At 41.5% G+C, this 21,037-nt stretch overlaps 1 protein-coding gene across 4 annotated transcripts in view; it reads left to right on the forward strand.

Annotated features, from left to right (window-relative positions):
- The window catches only part of LOC120741260 (cadherin-20-like), a 95,906-nt gene extending 84,128 nt beyond the window's left edge, over positions 1-11,778 (forward strand). For all 4 annotated transcript variants that reach the window (XM_040044038.1, XM_040044037.1, XM_040044039.1 and 1 more), the window contains 5 exons: positions 3,880-4,016; positions 5,562-5,683; positions 5,948-6,065; positions 7,838-8,089; positions 9,976-11,778. In XM_040044038.1, coding sequence (XP_039899972.1) covers positions 3,880-4,016; positions 5,562-5,683; positions 5,948-6,065; positions 7,838-8,089; positions 9,976-10,496 — 1,150 coding nt within the window. In that variant the 3' untranslated portion in view covers positions 10,497-11,778. The remainder of the gene's footprint in view (positions 1-3,879; positions 4,017-5,561; positions 5,684-5,947; positions 6,066-7,837; positions 8,090-9,975) is intronic.
- Positions 11,779-21,037: the final 9,259 nt, after the last annotated feature.

Genomic DNA, 21,037 nt, shown 5'->3' on the forward strand with positions numbered 1-21,037 from the left:
AGCTACCTTCAGATGACCCCACACTTCTTCTGTAATGTGGAGGTCCGAGCTCTGAGGAGGACAATCTACGACTGATTGTGTTTTTCTACCCAGGTATGATTTTACTGCACTGGCAGTGTGTTTGAAATCATTGTCATGCTGAAAGATTTAGCCATTACTAATGAGATACATCCCAGATGGTGTTACATGTTGGATACAAATCTGACTGTACTTCTTTGTGTTCATAATTTGATCAATTTTGACCATTTCTCCTGTCTGTAAAGTGGGCCCAAACCACCGTGTTTTACAGATGGCTGTGAATGTGTATGAATGTTAGATAGAAAGCACTTAAGGACAGAAAAAAGTGTCTGTATGAATAGGTGAATGTGGCAATGAGCCATTTCTTCCTTTGTCCTTCATTTTCACAATCTTTTAAGGACACTGCCATGCTTAGATATATCAGGTTTTCAGCTAAAAGCTCTTCAAGAATCATCTTGTTGGTAGAAAAATTCTATTTGACGGTTTGACATCTTTCATACATTCAACTAAAGAAATGGGGAAATATGTTTATGCGTTTTTGCAACAGGCTGGTAGTGAAAAAGTGACTAAGGAGGTGGTGGTTCTTTGCTAAGTGCTCTGTTATGTGTAGATGCAACACTGTATCCCTTCAGTTAGATGCCTTTTTATCCTTGAATGACTCATAGGTCAGGATCATATATGGTATATGTGGTTTTAAAATATTCTTACAAGGACTGGACAGAAAATAAGTGAAAAAGCAGCCAATGTCCAAAGAAAAGCCTGGAGAACTATTGTTCAGGACACATTAAAAAATAATCTCTTGGCCTAGAGAATGTGTTTTATTTTTGTTTTTTTTAAATGAACCTCATAGCAGAAAACTGATTTTTCTCCCTCCATTTCCCCTAAAAACAGCCCTTTTGTTTGCTGTTTGAAGACTGAGGCTTCTTAAAATCACAAGATGCAGCCGGCACTCCGTGTACACATTCATCAATGAGGTTACCATGTACTGCTGCGACTGAAGTGGCTGCGGTATTCTGGAAGTTCTTAGAACAAGTTCAAATGCATCATTCTTTACTGACTCACTGTTATAAAAGCCTGCTATTTATTGACAGTAAAAGCTGTTTTTCTTATTATGGCCTAGTAATGAGGACCAGGAGACTTCTCTCACATGTCTGTCTATGATCAGTAAAAGCTGAGCTTGTTCACTTGAAGTTCTGAAGCTGTTGAAGAAGCTTGTCTCCAAAGAAAAGAACAGAACAAACAGTCCATCTTCTTTTTAATCAGCTTCTTTTTAACACTTCAAAACAGGAAAGCACAGGTGTTAGTAAAGGCATTAACGATGGATGCATTCTGTTCACAGCAACCATAGTGTGAGCCATTGCTCTCACCTTTGTTTGTTTGTTGCGATGAGAAGAGGCGGATCAATTTGTGAAACTTCACAATCATTGGTTAATGATTTGTGTTCAACTCTAACACTGGATAATCCTCCTTAATGACTTTTAGAGTAAGAATTTGAAAATGAGCTCAATGTTTTATTTTATATGGGCTGACACAAGTGACTTAATAAAAGACCCAATCACGACCATCAGCAGAAAACTGATTTCTAATATCTGGAAGCAACAGGATTCAGAGCAGCTGAAGTTGCAGTCTGAAAATGTCGTGTCACTAAAATCTTCAGGGCTGGACGAGCATCAGTGAGAGATTTTCAAAAAGCGAGTTTTGGCAATGGGAGCTGCAGATAACTGAGGAATCGGCTGTTGCAGCAACAGCAACATCAGATGGCAGATAACAACAAGCAGCAGGTGACCTTCAGTGTCTCCGTCTGCCTCATCTGTCATCTCTCCGTCCTTTCTGCGCTGCAGCGTGACTGGCAGATACATCTGTATGCACTCACCTCACACTTTTTCACCTGCTTTTTCACACACACTGCCCCCTCCCCCCCTCCTCAGGACTGTGGACCAGTGATATTAATAGAGATCCTTCAGGGAGATCCTCGCCAGCGGCAGACATGCCAATCACGACCGTTTCCTGTCGGCAGTCAGTCAAAAACGCGCACAGCGAGCAAGTCTGCAAGCACAGTCTGCTGCTAATGCCTCAGTGTGCCAGCAACAGACTTTTATTAAACATTTGATATCTGCATCTGGTGATGATCACAACAGCATGTGTGTTAATTAGTCATTTAAAGGCAAAAATATTTCTTCCTTCAGTATGTTGCCTGTGTCAGTATGATGTGATGCATTTAATGCGTTTCTACGAGACAAATAAAACTGGTCATATTTATTAAAAGAGAAGACTTAACCAGGGCAAGTTCAGACTAAAATATCAGGATTTGCAGCAGTGAAAAACAAAGCATATGACAGGTTACATGAGGAGGAACTGTGGTACTACATGATGAAGTTATGAGTGGGAGAGAAAGTGGTGCTAGACATGAACATGGACAACGAGAGAGTGATAAGATGTGCAGTACGAGTGACAGATGGGTTCAAGGTGGGGGTAGGATTACATATATAGATATCTGGTCTGAGCCCCTTATTGTTTGACAGGTTGACAGATAAGGTCAGATACAAGTCTACGGTGAAGACTCTGGTGTTTGTAGATGACACTGTGATCTGTAGTGAAAGTAAGGAGTAGGTAGAAGAGAGCTGCAGAGGTGGAGGTATGGTCTGGAGAAAAGAGGAATGAATGTCAATGGAAGCAAGACACAATGCATGTGTGTGATCTACAGTTAGTGAAGGTACCCGAGTTTAAAAACCTCTGGTAAACAATCCAAAACAATGGACGATGCACAAAAGTGATGAAGGAGAGGGTGCTGGCAGGGTGGTGTGGGTGGAAATGAGTGTCAGGAGTGATTTCTGACTAAAGGTTAGCAGCAAGAGTGAAACAAGCAGATAGAAGGTCGAGCTGGAGGTGGCAGAGCTGAAGATGCTAAAACTTTTATTTGGAGGATGTTGAAGATGGAGCTGCCAGACAGGAGGAAAAGAAGAAGGCCTCGGAGGAGGTTCGTGGATGCAGTGAAGGAGAAGATGTGTTATATCTGCGTGAATGCATTGCTCTCAAATCAAATTATAAAAGTTCAAAATAGCACAAAAGTGGGTTTTTCATAAGCTATTATTGATCATCTGTGCATGCTAGTCTTGCCTCAGCATATGAGAGATTTTCTGCTCAATAAGTGCTGTCTAGTATTCACTGCTCCAATATAACCGCAGAAGAAAAGCTTACGTCACTGACGCTCTGTTATACCATCATTTTAACGTTCCTTTAAGGAATTTAACAGAATACAGTTTACTTTCCTTTTTTTCCTTATGTTTGGAAAAAATGAAAGTGCAACAACATGCAAGTTATCATCAGATCAGATCACAGATTTACACACATATGCTTGTTTCCCGGTTGAAACACACATTGGCGGCTCTTCCAGGTGAGAGGAGAGCATGGCAGTGACAGGTGAGCTCCATCTCTGTGTGAATAAACTGGTTTATGCTCCACAGCCTGGAAGAGGATGCGCTCTTCATCCCTCTCCTCCTGTGTGTGTGAGTGTGGCCGGTTGTTGTTGTTGTTGCCGCGTGTCTCTCTCAAAAGAGCGTTTCTGGAAAATGGCCCACGGTGGCAGGAAACGAGCCAGGGCGGCACTCTGCAGGTCTGCATGTCCCAACATGTTGGAAGTTTGGCAGGGGAGGCAGATACTCTGATTAAGTCTTATCTGGAGCCTCTTCTCATAGTTCCCTCAGGAGTTTCCAGCCTGACATCTTATCACACGCATCCACGCGTGGGTCACGCGCTGGATTATGTGTGCGTGCATGCATTACCCTATGAACCACTTAAAATTACACAATGGTGCATTTTATTTATCACTGTTGTCATTATGTCATCATCTTGTGTCACCAGGTACTCCATCGACAGATCCAGTGACCCCGACAAGTACTTCTACATCGAAATCACCTCCGGGTCACTGATGACGGTGCGCTCGCTAGACCGAGAGGAAGTCGGCTGGCACAACATCACCATCCTCGCCATGGAGATGAGTACGTCTTACACACATGCAAATAAAGACACATCTGGCTGTAACTGAGTTCTGCTTTTGCTGCTTTTATGCCATTACAGTGTAGTCTCTATTTAAAGACTAAAGTAGTTTTTGAACAGCATGTGCATCCATAGGTGGTATGGGAGCACTACGTGACACAGATTAGTGCTAACATTTCAAAAATATAGAAATCAATCATGCATACAATTATCATAACCTGTAAAACTGCAGCTCAAATTTAAATAACTGTTTGAATTTAAGGACTTAACAGCAGAAAACTGTGAGATTCATTCAGCGGCTTTATGCAGAAAACAGAAACAAACAGGTGGATGGAGTAAACTTGAATGAACGCAGACTGAGTGATTTTTTGAGAACAGCTCTTGCAGAGTTATGTAACGCTGAGCAGGAGATGCCCCGCAGAGCCGCACACAGCTGGTAGCCCCGAAAGTCACCTTCACCCCTCCTCCCTTTGCTTTGTTTGTCTGTTTGTGCCTTTGTTTGGTAGACACACCTTAAAGGAGATGGTAATTGAATTAATGACTAATTAAAGAACTTCCCGCATGGTGGCTAATTAAAGATGTGACGGAGACGGAAAGGGCACAGAGAGGAAGAGGGAAAAAATTTCAATGAACCGGAACAAAACAAAGCTGACGATAAAAAACTTTCTCTCTACTTCACAGTCCTTATTTTCACTTCATACTTTAAAAATGAGTAGCTTTTTATATGTTGCTGTAAATTCAAGAGCAAAAATAACGAGGAACTCACATGAAATTGTAACTTTATAGTTGTGATATAAGTATTTTTAGACCTGTGGACATAAGATTACTGAGATTGAGCCATGTTTGTGAAAGGTATGTGTGTTATGATGTGTCAACAATTTTACATTAGCTTCTTAATGACAAAATTGTGTTACTTGTGTTAATGAAATTGTGTCCAAAAACTGCTAAATGTCCTAAATTAAACACAAAAAGCAGTCGGACACTAACAATACTAGTAATTAAAAAGGTGATTATGTGAGAACTGAAAGCATTAAGTGAATTTTTTTTTTAAGAATTTTGACAATGTGTTTAGGATAGAGTCAACACTTTGTTACCAAAAGTGATAATTAATTTGGAGATTGTGTCAGAACTTTAATTTGTTACACAGTGTAGTTCAATTTGAACTAAACTAATTCGTAGATTATTAATTTACCAAATCTTCAACTTCAGCAAAGTTGGAGCACGCTCACTGCAGTGAATATTAAAGCACAGTAAGACCACGTGGAGCTTTGACCTCGAGAGCTAATCTCACACCTCTGATGGATGGATCATGTGATGAAACCTGAGAAAGTAGTTACTTTGCACTAATTGCGTTTTCACAGCTTATTACACAGCTGGTTAGGGTATGCAAATGGCAGGCTGTAATGGGGAATAACAGGACTGTAATCTGTGAGGATCCTGCTGAGCTCCTCCGTAAATCTTTTACAGCAAACATGCTGCACCTTAGGATTTCTCAGAGTCATTTATCTCCGTCCATGAGCCTCTGACCAGTTTGCGTTTCCCTGCAGATAACCCCACACAGATCGCAAGCGTGTCGGTGGCTGTGAGGGTCCTGGATGTGAATGATAATCCTCCGTCGCTGATGCACTACCTGGAGGCGTATGTGTGTGAAAATGCCAAAGCAGGGCAGGTACGGAGACACCAGTTTGCATCAGTGTTTGGAATAAGTCCCTTTAAGTCATTAGTGATGATTAAAATACTTGTATAATTTATATTCTGGTGCTCGTAGAGTAAAATCTGACACACATTTTATACCACCCTTACCTGTACTCCAGAAAAACACATTTTACTCCACTACATAACATCTGTTCGACTATCACTTCTACCATTTCTTGCTGAAAGTGAAATAAGCCATTAGCAGATTTTAAATATGACTTTCATGTCTGTAATCCAGCTGATCCAGACCGTGACAGCAGTAGATCCAGACGAGCCGCTTGGTGGGCAGCACTTCTACTACAGCTTGGCTCCAGAGGCCGTCAACAACCCTAACTTCACCCTGAAGGATAACCAAGGTACACGTTCAGTCATGGTTCTGTGTCATGCACGAGTTTTCCATGCAGGCTAATTTGATTTCTAGTGAGTTGGACCAGTAAAATAAGATCGCTGTTTCTCCTTATCTATAGAAGAGCAGCATCCACAGTAAAATATGTAGTATGGAAGTATGCAGCCCAGCAGTAAATATTCATGGTTTTTACATTTTAATGCAGTCGTGGTAAAAAGCGAGTACAGCTTCCTTCTGTTCTAAGGTCTTACGAATCAGGACATAATTAAAAATCATCTGCAAGTCAAAATTTTTAAATTATTATTAAAATACAACCTCAAATGAACTGCAGCATGTGTGTTTTTTTTAACAAAAACTACACTATAACACCGCTTCTTTTTTCGGCCAGTCTGTTGTAGAGTTGCTGCTGTGTTTGGGATCATCGTCCCGTTGCATGATTCAGTTTCGATGAAACTGCCAGACATATGGTCTCAAAACTGGCTCTAGAATACTTGGAAGTGGAGGCAGATACTCTGGAGTTCATGGTCAAGTCAACTACTGTAAGGTGGCCAGGTCCTGTGCCTGTGCCAAATCATCACCCCTTCACCACTTGGTATGGGGCGTTAGTGCTGGCATGCTGTGATTGGTACTTGCTGTACATTATAGCCAAACATCTCCACTTTGGTCTGTCCAGAGGACATTAATGCAGAAGTCTTGTGGTTTGTTCAGATGCAACTTTGCAAACCTAAGCCATGCTGCCATGTTGTTTTTTAGAGAGAACAGGCCTATACCTGGCAACCCTGGCAAACTAACCATCTTCCGTCTTCTCCTAGTTGTAACAGAATTTTAACATATAGCATGCTAACTGACACCTGTACAGATTGTTAAAAACCCAAGAGCTACATCTCAGTTTCTTTAAGCATTGCACAGTCTGACCTTGGGTTGAGTTTGCTGGGATGTCCACTTCTGGCAACTTCCACTTATGAAGAATCTCTCATTGCAGACTTCTATAAGATCATTGCAGATGTCTTTCCTCTTTGGGTATACTTAGTATTCACCACACATGCTGTGTTTTGGCTTCATTTTTTCCTAAATCAGTTATGCAAATATGAAGTGTCATGTGCTGTAGTTCATCTGAGTTTGTATTTATCAAATTTTAGAACTTGCTAAGGACTTTTAATTCCTTTCATTAAAACACACAATTCACATTCTTATGAATCTTCATGTTCTTGATATTGTTAAAGATGATTCTTCTCAAATACCTTCATTTACTTAATAAAAAATATAATGAAGGATTCAGTGTTTCTCCATTATAATTACATTCTAGGGGCGTGGGGAAGGGAATGCAAAGCAGAATTATATTTATAGTAATTTAGAACAATCAGATAATTTCGCTAACTTTTTCTCCCTCAGGCTAGACAGAAATATTGCACTAAAGGATATTTAATACATAATTTTAACTACAGTAACAGCTGTAGAAACCGTGGGAGATGATCAAATGTATGTGAGGCTATTAAAACTCTTTTTTCCTGCTATATGTTGACAGTAAAGATCAGTGTCTTGAAATAAGCCTCTGTGAGTAATAGGTGTGATATTTAGTAGCTTCAGTCGACATTTCCTGTTCACAGCTGTGCTCGTCTTCAATTCTCACCACCATCCCATGACTCCTCCGCGTGTTCAGTTACCCTGAACGCAGCACATACATGAAACCCTGCTGCTATCAGCTACCTCACACTAAGCATCTTATTGTTGTATTTCTGAACACTAACTTGATCTTTTTGTGACCTCTGTGTTCGCTTCCAGACAACACAGCGTGGATCCTGACACGCCGTGGCGGTTGGTCACAGCAAGACCAGACCGTCTTCTATTTGCCCATTTTCATCTCGGACAGTGAGCAGCCGGTTCAGAGTAGCACCAGCACGCTGACTATACGTGTGTGTAGCTGCGACCAGGAGGGCAACGTCATGTCATGCAACGCTGAGGCCTACAGCCTGCCCGCCAGCCTCAGCAGGGGGGCTCTGATCGCCATCCTGGCCTGCATTTTCGTCTTGCTGGGTGAGCTGCTGTTACGATGATGTGCAAATAACCGTGTCAGCTAAAAGCTCACAAAGCCTAAGTTTAGGTGACACACATAAGTGCTGCTGCCCTACATGGTTTATTATTCTTACATATTAAAGGGAATGAACGTTTGAGCTTTAATATAAAGAGAGTGCCAAAAACTGCAGTTCCTGCAATGGCCACTTGAGGCTGGCTCCATGAGACAAGAACCAATGCCCTTAGACTTCCATGCTAACATGCCAAATTTTAAGCATATTTACAGCCTGCTACAAAACGAGATTTTAATATCTATAGTGAATTCAGATTAATGACCTAAACCTACCTGAAATTAAAGGACAAAGCACTGAGAATCTGTAGTAAAACCTTCCACTATACTTACCCTGAAGTGTCCTGTGTAACAAGTGAGATTTAAAGGGATAAGGGTTAGGCATGTTTAATATTTGTGAATATTTATAAAATGTTGCTTTTGGTCTCCATTTTGTGGTTTTATCCTTGAGTCCTGCAATCGCTGTTTTAAAAAAGAAAAACATTGGTGAAACAGTTGTCCCTGATTTGTCCAATCATGCTCTGCACAAACTGTGAATGTCATGTTGGAAACCCAGCACGACGAGAACCTTTTTCTGCACCGAAATCTTCACGGTTCGTCTCATTTTGGACGCCTGTCTGATTGACAGGTCAAACGTGAAGTGCACAAATGCAGAAAGACATCATGCAGCTGCCGTAAACCGCTGGAATATGTGGCTGGAAAACATTTTCCAAGTCAGACCACATTTTAATCTCCTGTTGTAGGATGTGAAAGAACCAGCTGAGGGCGAGCCTCAGGGGTAGGAGAGGGCCGTGATTAAAATCACTGCCGCACTTTGTTTTACACCCTGACCTTTCAGCGAGTCGGTGTGCTACTTTAAATATTTGTGATACCCCCTCTGAAGAAGGTAATCAACCCTGAAGCTGAACTTAAAAAGCAAAGTGCGCAAAATATGCAGCCTGCCGAGAGATCTTAGATCACCCAAGACGTGACACAACACAACAGCCGAAGGCTAAAAAGTCTGTTTGCAAAAAAGGAGGCATCTCCCAGTGTGACATCAGCATTGTAGGATTAAATATGGATTTATTTTCTCACCCTCGCAGAAAGTCTAGCATTCATTAGCACCAGCTGCCCTGTAGCATCACACTTTCAGTTCCCCAGGGGACGATACGGACCCGCTTTATCTCTCCCTGCAGACCTGTAGCTGCGGGTAGGAGGGCTCAGCAGGTTGACTCGCTCTGCTGCTCTGACAGGCAGCAGTAAATTTTCTTAAAACATCCTTGCTCGCCTTCTTGTGAATTTTATTTTTTCCTCGTAGATGCAGTAATTCTGGTTTTGATGGCACAAGCGTTTCTTCTTGAACACTGTTGATGTATTTGAGCTGAAGGGTTATGAAATAGTGTTTTCTAAAAATATCTTTATTTGAGCTTTGTATCAGTTGGTAATGTTTTTATACTTGCTCCTATTCCCAGAGTTAGTTAATTATTCATAGATGTGAATAAGTAAGTTGAGTCCTTATTATAAAAGTTAAAAATCTATGCACTCCTTCAAATATTCCAAAGCCATCCAGCGGCCCCATTGGAGCCTTTCTGGACCCCCGGCCTTATGTTTGAAAACCCCGGTCTTGACCTTTTGCCATGAGTAGCTATAATAGACTGTATATAAAAGATGGGAGTCTATAGAGCCACTAGAACTTCAATTGTTGGTTTGTAGCTGCAGAGGTCGAGGCTTGGTTTTACATTTTAACATTAAAACACCAAGAATTTTACAAATGAATAACCGTGTCTGTCACAGCATTTACTTAAACCACTGATTCCTTATGGCCTCTATACTCATTCATTTTTTCCCTTTATAACAGTGATGATCCTGCTCATGCTTTCCCTGCGGACCCATCGTAAGAAGCCCTACCTGTGTGACGAGGAGGAGAACGTGCATGAGAACATCGTGCGCTATGACGATGAAGGCGGTGGCGAAGAAGACACCGAGGCCTTCGACATCGCCGCCATGTGGAACCCTCGTGAGGCGCACCACCATCCGGGCAAGATGAGACAGGACATGCTGCCGGAGATCGAAAGCCTGTCCCGATACGTCCCTCAGGCATGTGTCATGGGCGGCGGCAGCGGGGACAGCAATGTTCACGGATACGTGCTGGCGAAGCTCCTGGAAGCCGACATGGACCCGTGCGCCCCGCCTTACGACTCCCTGCAGACGTACGCTTACGAGGGGGAAGGCTCTGTCGCGGAGTCCCTCAGCTCGTTGCAATCTGGAACCTCAAACACCGACCATGAGTACGACTACCTGAATGACTGGGGGCCTCGCTTTAAAAAACTTGCTGAGATGTACGGCGTGCTGGAGACAAACAGTCCTCCACTGTGGTAGGACGACGGGGCCTTTTCCTTTACAAACGGACGTATGAAAAGATTTTTTTTTTTAAAAAAGAGACACAGAAACAACCAAGAAGTGACAACAACAAAGCTGAGATGTGCTCATGGCCACATCCATGACTGTTAGAAATCAAAATCCTGCCGAAGCCTCTATTCTCCACAGCCTTGAAGGCCTGCAGCAGGTTTTAAATCTACCCCAGAGACGGGCTTCAGAGGCAGGCCGAATCTGGCAGCCTCTTGGGGGCCAAGCTGAGGAACGGCTTCAAAGCACACGCCAACTTCAACTGCCTGACCCAGCCACAGGCAGAGCCCCTTCGATTCAAGACGCCGAGCAATTTATGCCAGAGATGGGCTTGAAGAATCAAAGCGAGGAGTCGTTGCTGCAGTCGTGTTTTTGTTCCATCCGTGGCAGGTCTTAATTTATTTCTTTGTTCCACTTGCTGTATTTATATGTTCTGCTAAGTTATTTGGGTCCTTCAAGCCGAGACTGTACTTTAAGCCTCTGCCATGCGAGGAAATCTTCAAAAGATCACGCATACATTGTAACATACATGATGTAACTGCCTTTGTTTTCAATCCGTGTGAGAAGCTGCATCTCTAAATGTCACATGACGTGCTGCGGAGACGGCGATGTCGTAGTCCCATGTGGGGTTTCAGAGTTAATATGTTTACTGTATTATTGTTTTTGTACCATTTTTAAGCTCTTTGTATTGTAACTCCAAAACATAAAGCAGGTATCCATTCATTAGGATGAGAGGGAAGCATTTTATTAAAAAAATGAAATAAAATCTTGGATTTGTCTTAGTGGATGTTTAAATCTCATCTGAGACATGTGGCACAGCGGAAAGGACTACACGTGGACAAACGCCCGACCGAGTCGCCTTTCATTTTGGATCCACCGCCGTGCCAGCCGGAGTCTGGTGGCAACGAGGCTTGATCTGTCCTGTTAGAGATACCGTGTTGCTTTTCTGTCCCCACACAAATGTGGCTTAATCCTCCGATCCTGTGGACTACAGAGACATTGAGAACCTGCATCAAGTGCCAACTGTAAAAAGGACAAATGAAAGACATTTTAGAAGAAGGAAAGAATAAAAAAAAAAACGTAAATCACACACAAACACCAAAAGGATTTTCCAAACTGGGAGAGATGTGGAGGTAGATTTTGATAATTCAATTGGATGGAGTTTACTTGAAATCTATGTTGTGAGTCATGCTACAGTAAGTGGTATGTGAATGTAGATATATTTTGTATTCTTGGTAATAAAAAGTCAAAAATGGGTGTTGCCTGCCTTCTGGTCTTCATGTTTCTTTGTTGCATGAATAAAGGGAGAACGTTCTGTCTAGTCTCTGCAAGTCCTGGTCTGGACTCTTCCATGTGCACATTTGAAAAGAAAACCTGTGGAACAAACAAACGTCAGCTAATCTTTCATGGGTCTCTTAAAAAACGGTGGAAGTATCCACCATGATGTCATTCACTGGTGTGTCAAGTCCCATTCTGAACATCTGACATCACCATCTTAGCTCTTTTAAAAGGGGCGTATCAAATGAGGGCTGTCTTTTTCTCCTAAATATCCCACTTTTTTCACAAAGTTGCCTGCGTCTCCCTTGGGAAATTGCCACTCTTCTCATTTTCTAGTCAGGTTCAAATTTTGAGGGGGGGGGACTTTTTCTGCATCCTCATACATTTTCAATGTTTTCCTTGTATATTTGTCAGTTTTTGCATCAAATGCCTTTGCTGCTTTCTTCTTGTTGTCATTTGCATCCATCACTATAAAGTTGCCACATTTTTCTATCATAATTTGAAGGGTTTTTTTCTCACAAAGTTGCAGTTTTTTTTCCTCACATATTTTTCTCTTCCTTTAAAATCACTTTTTTTTTCCTCTCATAATTTGACATAAAGTTTTTTTCTTGTAAATCCATCACTCCATTGTCCAGCAATTTTCTGGTTTCTGGATTGAAACCATTAACCAAGTGGCTGGGTGGGGTCATTTAGGATTTAAGCTATATTTCTGTTTACTATTGTGAAATTAATTGCAATAATCTTTTACTAAATCAGTCTTTTTTCCCTACAACTATTTTTGTGTTGTTCTAATTTGTAATCACTATATTTTCACGGCCAAGAAAGCTAGAATCAATTTCAGAGATACCCTTAAATAAAACTAAAGCAGGCATGCAGGACAGGCTACTTTAAGGGATTTTAAGGGCACAATGTTTGAGGCCCAATTACCCTCTGATGCTGATCTCTGTGACTGTTTAATTGGCCAAACAGTTGGTAACTTTTGGAGGAAGGTCCACTTTCAGTCAAGTTTGGTATAAAGATCTAGCGGAATGCTAAAAATGATTAAAAGCTATAATTAATTAAATTACAATAATTTAGATAGTAGAGGTAGTATAGTCTAAATACAAATAGAGACATTTGAAAGCATATTAGAGCATAGTAAATGACCCTGATGTGTAATTTCTGTCAATAAAATAGTTTGGTTGGTTGACAGTTAATGTACTAAAGAATCTGAGAAGCGACTTCCAATGAAAACTTTCTAAACTGTGACATCATGCTGGAGTGCAGTGGCATACAGGTTTCTGACCAGCCTCTTTCCTTGTGTTTTTCTGTAGTCCTCTTTGCAGGTGTAGGTTCAATATCTGAGATAGTTAGGTCACCTGCAGATGGCTGCCTCCTTCCTCTATCACATATGTTGGGTCTGTGGGTTTCCCCTCTACAACATTTTTGCATACTTTCAATTCCAATTTACCTTGAGATGACACAGTTTAAATAAAACTGAATTGAGCCCAGCCCGGGCAGCACGGTGGCACAGTGGTTAGCATGTTAGTTTGCACGTTCTCCTCATGGTTCCAGGGTTCTGTCCAGTTCTTTCTGCCCAGGGTGTACCCCGTCTCTTAGCCTATGGTAGCTGAGAAACGACCACACGACCATGATAAGGATAAGCAGAAGAGAAAAAACGGATGAATCCAGTCCACATCATAAATACGCTTGTGCCAGTGGTCAGAGCAAGACTTGCAGGGAGCAATCTTTTTGTAAACATGCCCCGTGAAGCGACGATAACAGTGGAATGAGGAAGACAACAAAAAGTTCCTCTCTGAGCATCTTTGTCAGCGTAATTTGGAATAATAAACTGCTTCTTTGGGCGGCGAGGAGCATTATGCAGTCCCCCGAAGTGTGACAGAAGTGCAAGTCCCTGAGAAGATAAAGCAGCTATTTAAAGTTGCAATCATATGCTAAATTGTCCTCTAAAGTGTTGCTGCAGATGATTCGCTTTTCATTACAGTTTCTCTCAAAGCGCTTAATTTGCTTGACTTATTTTGTTTTGCAGCGATAATGCTCGGCGCTGATTAAAAGCTCATCCCACACACCGCCTGCTGTACCTGAGCCTCCAGCCTCAAAAATCGTTCCATCTGATTGCTCTCACTGTAACGTTTACATGAACGAATGGAATATTTGCCAATGGGAAATCAATCAATTATAAACAAGAGGCTCCACTGAATTGCTAATGTCAATCAAAAGGAAGAGAAAGGAGAAGCAAAACTAAAGAGGAGGGAGGAAGATGAAGGGAAATCAAGAAGTGGACGTTGAGAGAAAGGAGAAAGTGATAATCTACACCTCAAGGTATTTTCCACTACTTTAAAATTTCCATTTGTGTTGTCAAAACAAATAACAGAAATAACTGAAATCAGTGGCTCTGGCTTACCTGCTGGGTGGCACTCAACAGTGAAATTGCACGGCAGATGAGCCTGCAATATTTCTCGGATTTAAATTTAAACTTGAATGAATTCATATCCTCTTCACACTGAGCAGAATGCTTCAATTACACAGCGGGGGTTTTCTCTAATTTGTCACTCTTTGTTTCAGCATTCAGCACTCAACAAAGGGTTTCCAAATTTTTTGTTCTTTCCCTATCTTGCATCATATCTCTGCTTCAAAATAAGTGTTTTAAACTACCGCGACAATCCAGTGCAGACTTTGAGGTAGTGGCTAAATAGCTGCCGCATACAGAAATAATTAGCAAGCATTGAAAGTGGATGAAAAAATGTAAACAACACCAAATCGAGGTTATAACTCTAATACGCCAAAGCTACTCAAGATTCAGATTTAATGACAGAAACAGCCATTTGTGGCAAAAATAATAACAGATTATTAAGGGACTCCCTGAGGAGTGGTAAATTGACAGGAACAAAATTCAAAATTTTCTCTTTTGTTTTTTTTTATTTGAGAAAAAGTGGCAAACATATAGAAATAAAGTAATAAATTTACTGTCTAGTAAAGCTAGCTACTCTATTACCACACAACTTATCAAAATCCAATCACTTCTGGCGTCAAGAATTTAAGAAAACAATAGCATCTTTCAGAGGTTAGGGGCTTTGTAAATTCTGGCATGTATTTTCAAAGACAAGAAGGACGCTCCATCACTTCTCACTATAAATATGCAGTCAAAAACATCTGTCAGCACATAAAACTCATGTCTTCCAGTCTCTTTCCTCCTCAGTGCCCTCCTCTACACTTTGCCTTGTTCTGCAGCATAAATTAAACTAACAATCCCTCCAGCCTCTCCCATTCACAGGCCGCCTCCTCCTTCCCATTTGCCCCACTGCCAGCCTCTCCCAAGGCCATTTCCAGGCCGAAGCCATGCCATCCGAAAGACACTGAGGGGGTAATTTGTCTTAAGCTCCACTGCTCTTTCTAACAGACGACAGAGCTCAAACGGTGGAAGATAATAAGACGGCTTCCAGCTCTAATCCTGCCGAGGGTAAACTGCAGCAGACCCACTGAATCATCCCCTATTGCAAAGTTTAAAAAAACCCCACCACACACACACACACACACACACACACTACGCTCTGCTGGAAATTAAGGGGCGGAAAGAAAGGCAAACTCCAGGCCCCTGGAGAGAAAAGCAGGTCCGACCCATTTGACATGTAGAGTCAGAGAGCGAAACATATACAGACCCAATCGCTGCCGGGCTGCCTCCCTCTGATCCCCTTATCTCTGCATCTCCACCTCCTTTATTCTCCCACAAGTTCAACTCTTAATCTTTCTTTCACTCAAAAGCCCTACATGTTTTCCGTTACCTTTTTTTCTCCCCCTCTTTCTACATCTTTGTCTCCCTTCCTCGGCCCAGCGATGGGTTATTTCCACTTTATCTCTTTAAGCTGCAGCAGTACATGAGCTTTTGCCGTCAGGGTGTTTTGCTCCTGAGCGGCACATCATCGCCGTCTCAGAGGTTTAGAGGAACTTCACACTCAGCTGAGGATGCTTGCACATAGTTTTACTTCCAAGCAACAACCTGCTGATTCCTCGTAGCTTTTATTTTTCTAGCTGTTTTTCTCACATTAAGTTTGTGGAGTTTATTGGCCATTACCACAGGGCCTGCTCCCACCCTTCACATAGACAGCTACATTAACTTTAACATTCAGCATGTTGCTGGTGAACCATGCAGGACTAAATCACGTGCTAAATAAGTATGGTTTGGGGAACCAAATGTTTCTCACCCTATGATGGCAAACAGTGAGGTAAATGTGAACTAAACCCTGCTGCTGGCCTGGGGCTTGCACCAAATAGGGTGAACGTGCTTCAACATATTCAGGATATATTTATCCAGCTTCATTTATCCTATCAGCCGAAATCAGGCTGAGCTTAAAGGTCGTTACCCCAACGTTCATCAATCTAGCTACCCGTATGTTTACATGAAAAAGTAGCCACAGGAGCAGCTGACCAACGGGAAACATCTAGCAAACATTTAATACAACATAATATAAGTAAAAGCAACACAGCTGCTACAGTCTGAATGTCTTTGAGAAGAATAGTATTAAGTGCTGTTTAAATATGTGTGACCTTTAAGCTACTATATCAATAAAGTTGAGACTATTTGAAGCCAAACAAGAAATCTATCCACCCATATTGGCAGCAGGCTAAAGCACAGTATTCCAGGCGTTCTTCTCCCAGCAATCCTTTCTAGTTCCTTGTGGGAGGTCCTGAGGTGTTCACAGGTCAGATGATATATGCATATATATAATTTCTCCAGCGCATTCTGGGTCTGCTCCAGGGATTCCTCGGAGCTGAGTATCCCTGCAAAACCTCTGAAGGGAGACAAGTGCCGCTTAGTCTTCCTGTCATTTTCCCAGATCTCATAACCACGGATGAGGGTTGGAATGTAGATGGATTTCACCTTTCAGATCATCTCTCATTTTAGCATGACAGTCTGGTACAATGCCTGCATCAGTGCTTCAGTTTAGTTCACTGGTCTAAGATATACTCCACCTAAGATCCCAAGACCCTCAACCCAGAGGAATGTGATCCCACAGTTCCCAGTTACAAATTCTCTCCACTGAACTTGGATTCAAGTGTTGGAGCAATCGACCAGAAAAGGGTTTTTCCTAATCAATAGCCCCCGATCTTTTAAGACATCCTGGGCTGGAGAAGTAAGCTTTGGTAGGAAGTGAAACACCTTGGTAATACTGAGTTACCTCAATAACGCAAAGCCTGCTTCATATTACAGGCCACTGGAGAACATTTTTAAGTATTTTTGAATTTTAGAAAGCCTAGCCATACAACACCACATTGAATACTCATTACATTAAAAGATACATTTTTAAAATAAGAATTTGTCTTTTGCTGGATGCTAGACTAAAGCCATTATTGATTGAAACATCAGTCTGATAACACGAGCAGCTTTTTTAAGACCAGCTCAAAGTGAAAGCTTAAGCTTTAGTGTCTTGCATCGTAGAACTAAGTCGAAACCCCGAATTGTGTCCTGATTTGAGGAACATTAGGTTAGAGCAGCCAGACACTGTGGGAGCTGTTACAGAGTCGCCGATAGCAATGCCAGAAAATAATGCCAAATAATCTCAGGAGCTCCTCTTGTTGACGTAACCTCGAGAGAAGCACTGGGCCACAGCCAGTGAGAGCAGCAGGCTATATGAAACACAGCTTTTACATGCATTTTCATTAATATTGTAAGACAAATAATCACCAGTGCAACTTCTTTGTAGCTAAAGGAGCCATTAAGGGAATTGGGCACTTGACTATGAAGCCATCCATGGATCCAACACGGGGTCACGAGGGCCTGGAATCAATCTCAACTGTCACTGGGCAAGAGATGAGTATGCCCTTTAACAAGCTACACCATTAAATGTACAAGTGCATCATACAAATGTTTGCCGAATAAATTGTTATGTGTCAGGTAAAATCCCTCAGCCTTACAAACATGGTTGAGATGTCTAGTTCAGTGACTGGAATTAGTGGTGATTAGATCTAATAGTTAGCTAATAGCTCCAGCTCCGTGTGTCTGCAAGCTCTCACATTTTGCAAAATGTTTACCTTCATAGCAGACCAGTAACTTTAAGCCAAAATAGGGTGTAAATGTGCTTTTTTATGCTGTTAGGATAGACATTTTCACATGGGAGTGTATAGGGATTAGCTCACTTCTGGAAGCAGCCTTAAGTGGCTATTAGAGAAACTTCACACTCGGCTGCAGACACTCGCACTAGCTTTACTTTCAAGCAACAATCTGCTTGATTCCTCTCAGCCTTGTTTTTTTGTTCCTCTGGGTGTTTTTCTCCCATTAGATTTTTGGTGTTTATTAGCCATTATTGCAGAGCCACCTCAAATCCTCCACGTAGACAGCCGGCGTCACAACATAAACATCTAACAGGTTGCTGCTGAATTATTTAGGATTAGATTGCATTTTAGCTACTTGACAAACAAGCATGGGTTTAGGAACTGAAATATGTTATCTTTCAAATCAAAATCCTCACTTTTTGATACTTATTAGATGAACTGCAGTTTTTGGCTTTTTTTCCCCTGACAAGCATGTCTTTGAACCATAGGAGGAAACCCACACAGAAGGGAACCAACCAAACAGAAGGTCTGTATCCAGAACCTTTGAGCTGTGAGGCAAAGGGACTACCTACCGCACCACTGTGCTCTCTGAAGGCAGATACAAAGAAAACTAAACTTGAGACTTTCTGGGCTTTGTTGTTGCAGAAATAAAAGAATCTGAGGCCTCTTGGTGTGCCTGAAAATTGCAGACGATATCAAAGTGCATATTGGATTAATCTGCAGTTCACATCAGCGAACTTCAGTTCACATTAGTTTCAGTTTGCTGCTCAAGGCCAATTTCTCCTACATTTATTACTTTTAATGATCAGAAGAAAGTGCTGCTCTCACAAAAACTCAGTGTACAGGATCCATTCTCAGTTTAGAATAAAATCTCTCTATGACAGTTTAGGACATAGGTCATGACTGGTTGTGCTGATCTAATAGACCTATCGCTAAATTATTTCTGCATAGAGCATGAAGTGAATATTAAATAGAAGATTTCAGAACTCTATCAGCTGCTATGCTGGAATCTTACTGACATTTATTGTTGTCTAAATTTAAAACAAAAGCAATATTAATATTTTAAGCACTGTAAAAATATTTCACAACATTTTTTTTTCTGTTGATATCTGAATTAAGACCAGTTAATCTGTGTAAGAACATCATCTGCATCTGCATCTGCACTTTGACATCCTGCAAAAAGTTCCAGGACTAAAAATGAAACCACTGGAGAAAATTCATGACCCTTTACGCTAAGAATAAAAGTGGTACTAAATTATAGTAATCTCAGACACTTATGGCCAATTCATATTTTCTATCTTTGTCAATGTGACGTCAGCTTTCTTAAGTGCCCATGTCTGCATGCAGTCCAGAGTTAGTCACAATGAAGACGGCTTTCACATTCGGTGAAGTGGGTGAGCATGGGCCAGAATCATAAAACTGGACGTTGTATCCATGCTCTACATGCACATCAAGGTGTTTTTGGACAGTATGAAGCAAATTTGGTGCTAAACTGTTTTCTTTATGATAGTTCACGTCATCCAGCCAAACAAAGAATCTCTTCAAGTCACCATTGTGATTTATATTGAGGGAAATGTTGGTATGCACAGACCTAGGTTTTACTTTTCATTGGACGTAATCATGAAGTTGCAAGAACGACGTTACATAATGCAAATTTATCAGAAGTCATCGGGCGGGTGTCTTTTGACCAGCAGCGTCAAACAAAGGTCAGTGGGATCAAAATGCAGGACACAGAGGCAGGTGAAGTAACAAAAGCCAAGACAGGTCAGATCATCTCAGAGAATGGAAACAAACAGTATGTAAAACCAAAACAGGATGCAAAAGAACCAACCAGCCATCGTTCTATTTAGTCATGGGGCCGAAGTTTATCCCAGCTGTCATAGGGAAAGAGGCAAAATACACTCTGGAAAGGTCATCAGTCAATCACAGGGCTAAGACAGAGGCTACGTCCACACTAATGCGTTTTCGTTTTGGCCTCCCATCCACACTGAGACGGCGTTTTTGCTGATGGAAAACGCAGCGTTTTGAAAACGCTCTCGAAAATGCATATATTTCAAAACGGTGCTTTCGCGTAGCAGTGTTGACAGTGAAAACGCAGACTTTCTAAAATGATGACGCTTGTTAGTCATATGATGCAGACCTATTAAACTAAGATAGCAGAGGGCGTTATACAGCAGTTGTTTTGTTTGCTCTGAATTTTGACAGCCCTATTAAAGATTAATATCAGTTTGTACATGTAATTAAATTCTTTCATTCTCACTCGCTTTTGCAACTTTGTACTTTTGTGTTACTCGAAACAACAACTCCACCTCATTGTTAGTCCATTTAAAAAACTCGGTGCTTTTCCTCAACATTTTGACGCACCGTTTCAGCGAGCCGGAAAGCAAATAAGCGGCTGACAGAAATGAGGCGGGTCTTGCGTTTCATGCATGCGCAGTACTGGAACGTAAGCGTTTTCGGCTGTTTCAGTGTGGACACACAACTCTGTGAAAACGACTGAAAATGCTAGTGTGGACGCGGAGCGTTTTCAAACAAAAACGCCGTTTTAGTGTGGGCGTGGCCAGAGAAACAGATCACATTCACACCTTTGGCTACACCTAACATGTTAAGACACAATAAAACTACAAAAAAAAAAAAAAAAAATCAAGAACTGTGACAATAAAGTTTTAGACCCGTGAGGACCTCACTGGGACATTTGAGGGGTGGCAGTCAGACCATTGTATTATGCACTTTGTTTTAGCCTCCCTGTTTGTTAACTGGCATTGGCACAAAAGAATCAGACTCCTCTGGTTATGCTAGAAAATATTTTTTTTGTTAATAATTTAGTTGATGTTTTAATTGCCAGTGTCACGCAGGTAGAAAAGTTAATATTTTAGATTTTTGGAAAATGACATGTATTTTCTGGAGCATCCTTGTGTGGTCTTTGTCATTTCAAAGAGCCTGTGAGAAATCAACCACCAAAATCTAATTTACTGTTCTTTTTGACACTAATTTACATGACTGGGAAATGAGAACGTGCATAGCTCCATAGTCTAGTGCATAACACGTTTTGCCTGGCAAGACTGATGGTTTGTTTTCCGACTGAGACATAAGCCCAAAGGCGACGTGTCAAACATCTGGTTGTGTAAAACTGCCAAATCAAGCCTGTTTAGCTATGCGCATCACAAGGGAGGAGGACAGAACAA

The sequence above is a fragment of the Simochromis diagramma genome, unplaced genomic scaffold (genome assembly GCF_900408965.1).
Source record: "Simochromis diagramma unplaced genomic scaffold, fSimDia1.1 OVJJ01000602.1, whole genome shotgun sequence".
NCBI lineage: Eukaryota > Metazoa > Chordata > Actinopteri > Cichliformes > Cichlidae > Simochromis > Simochromis diagramma.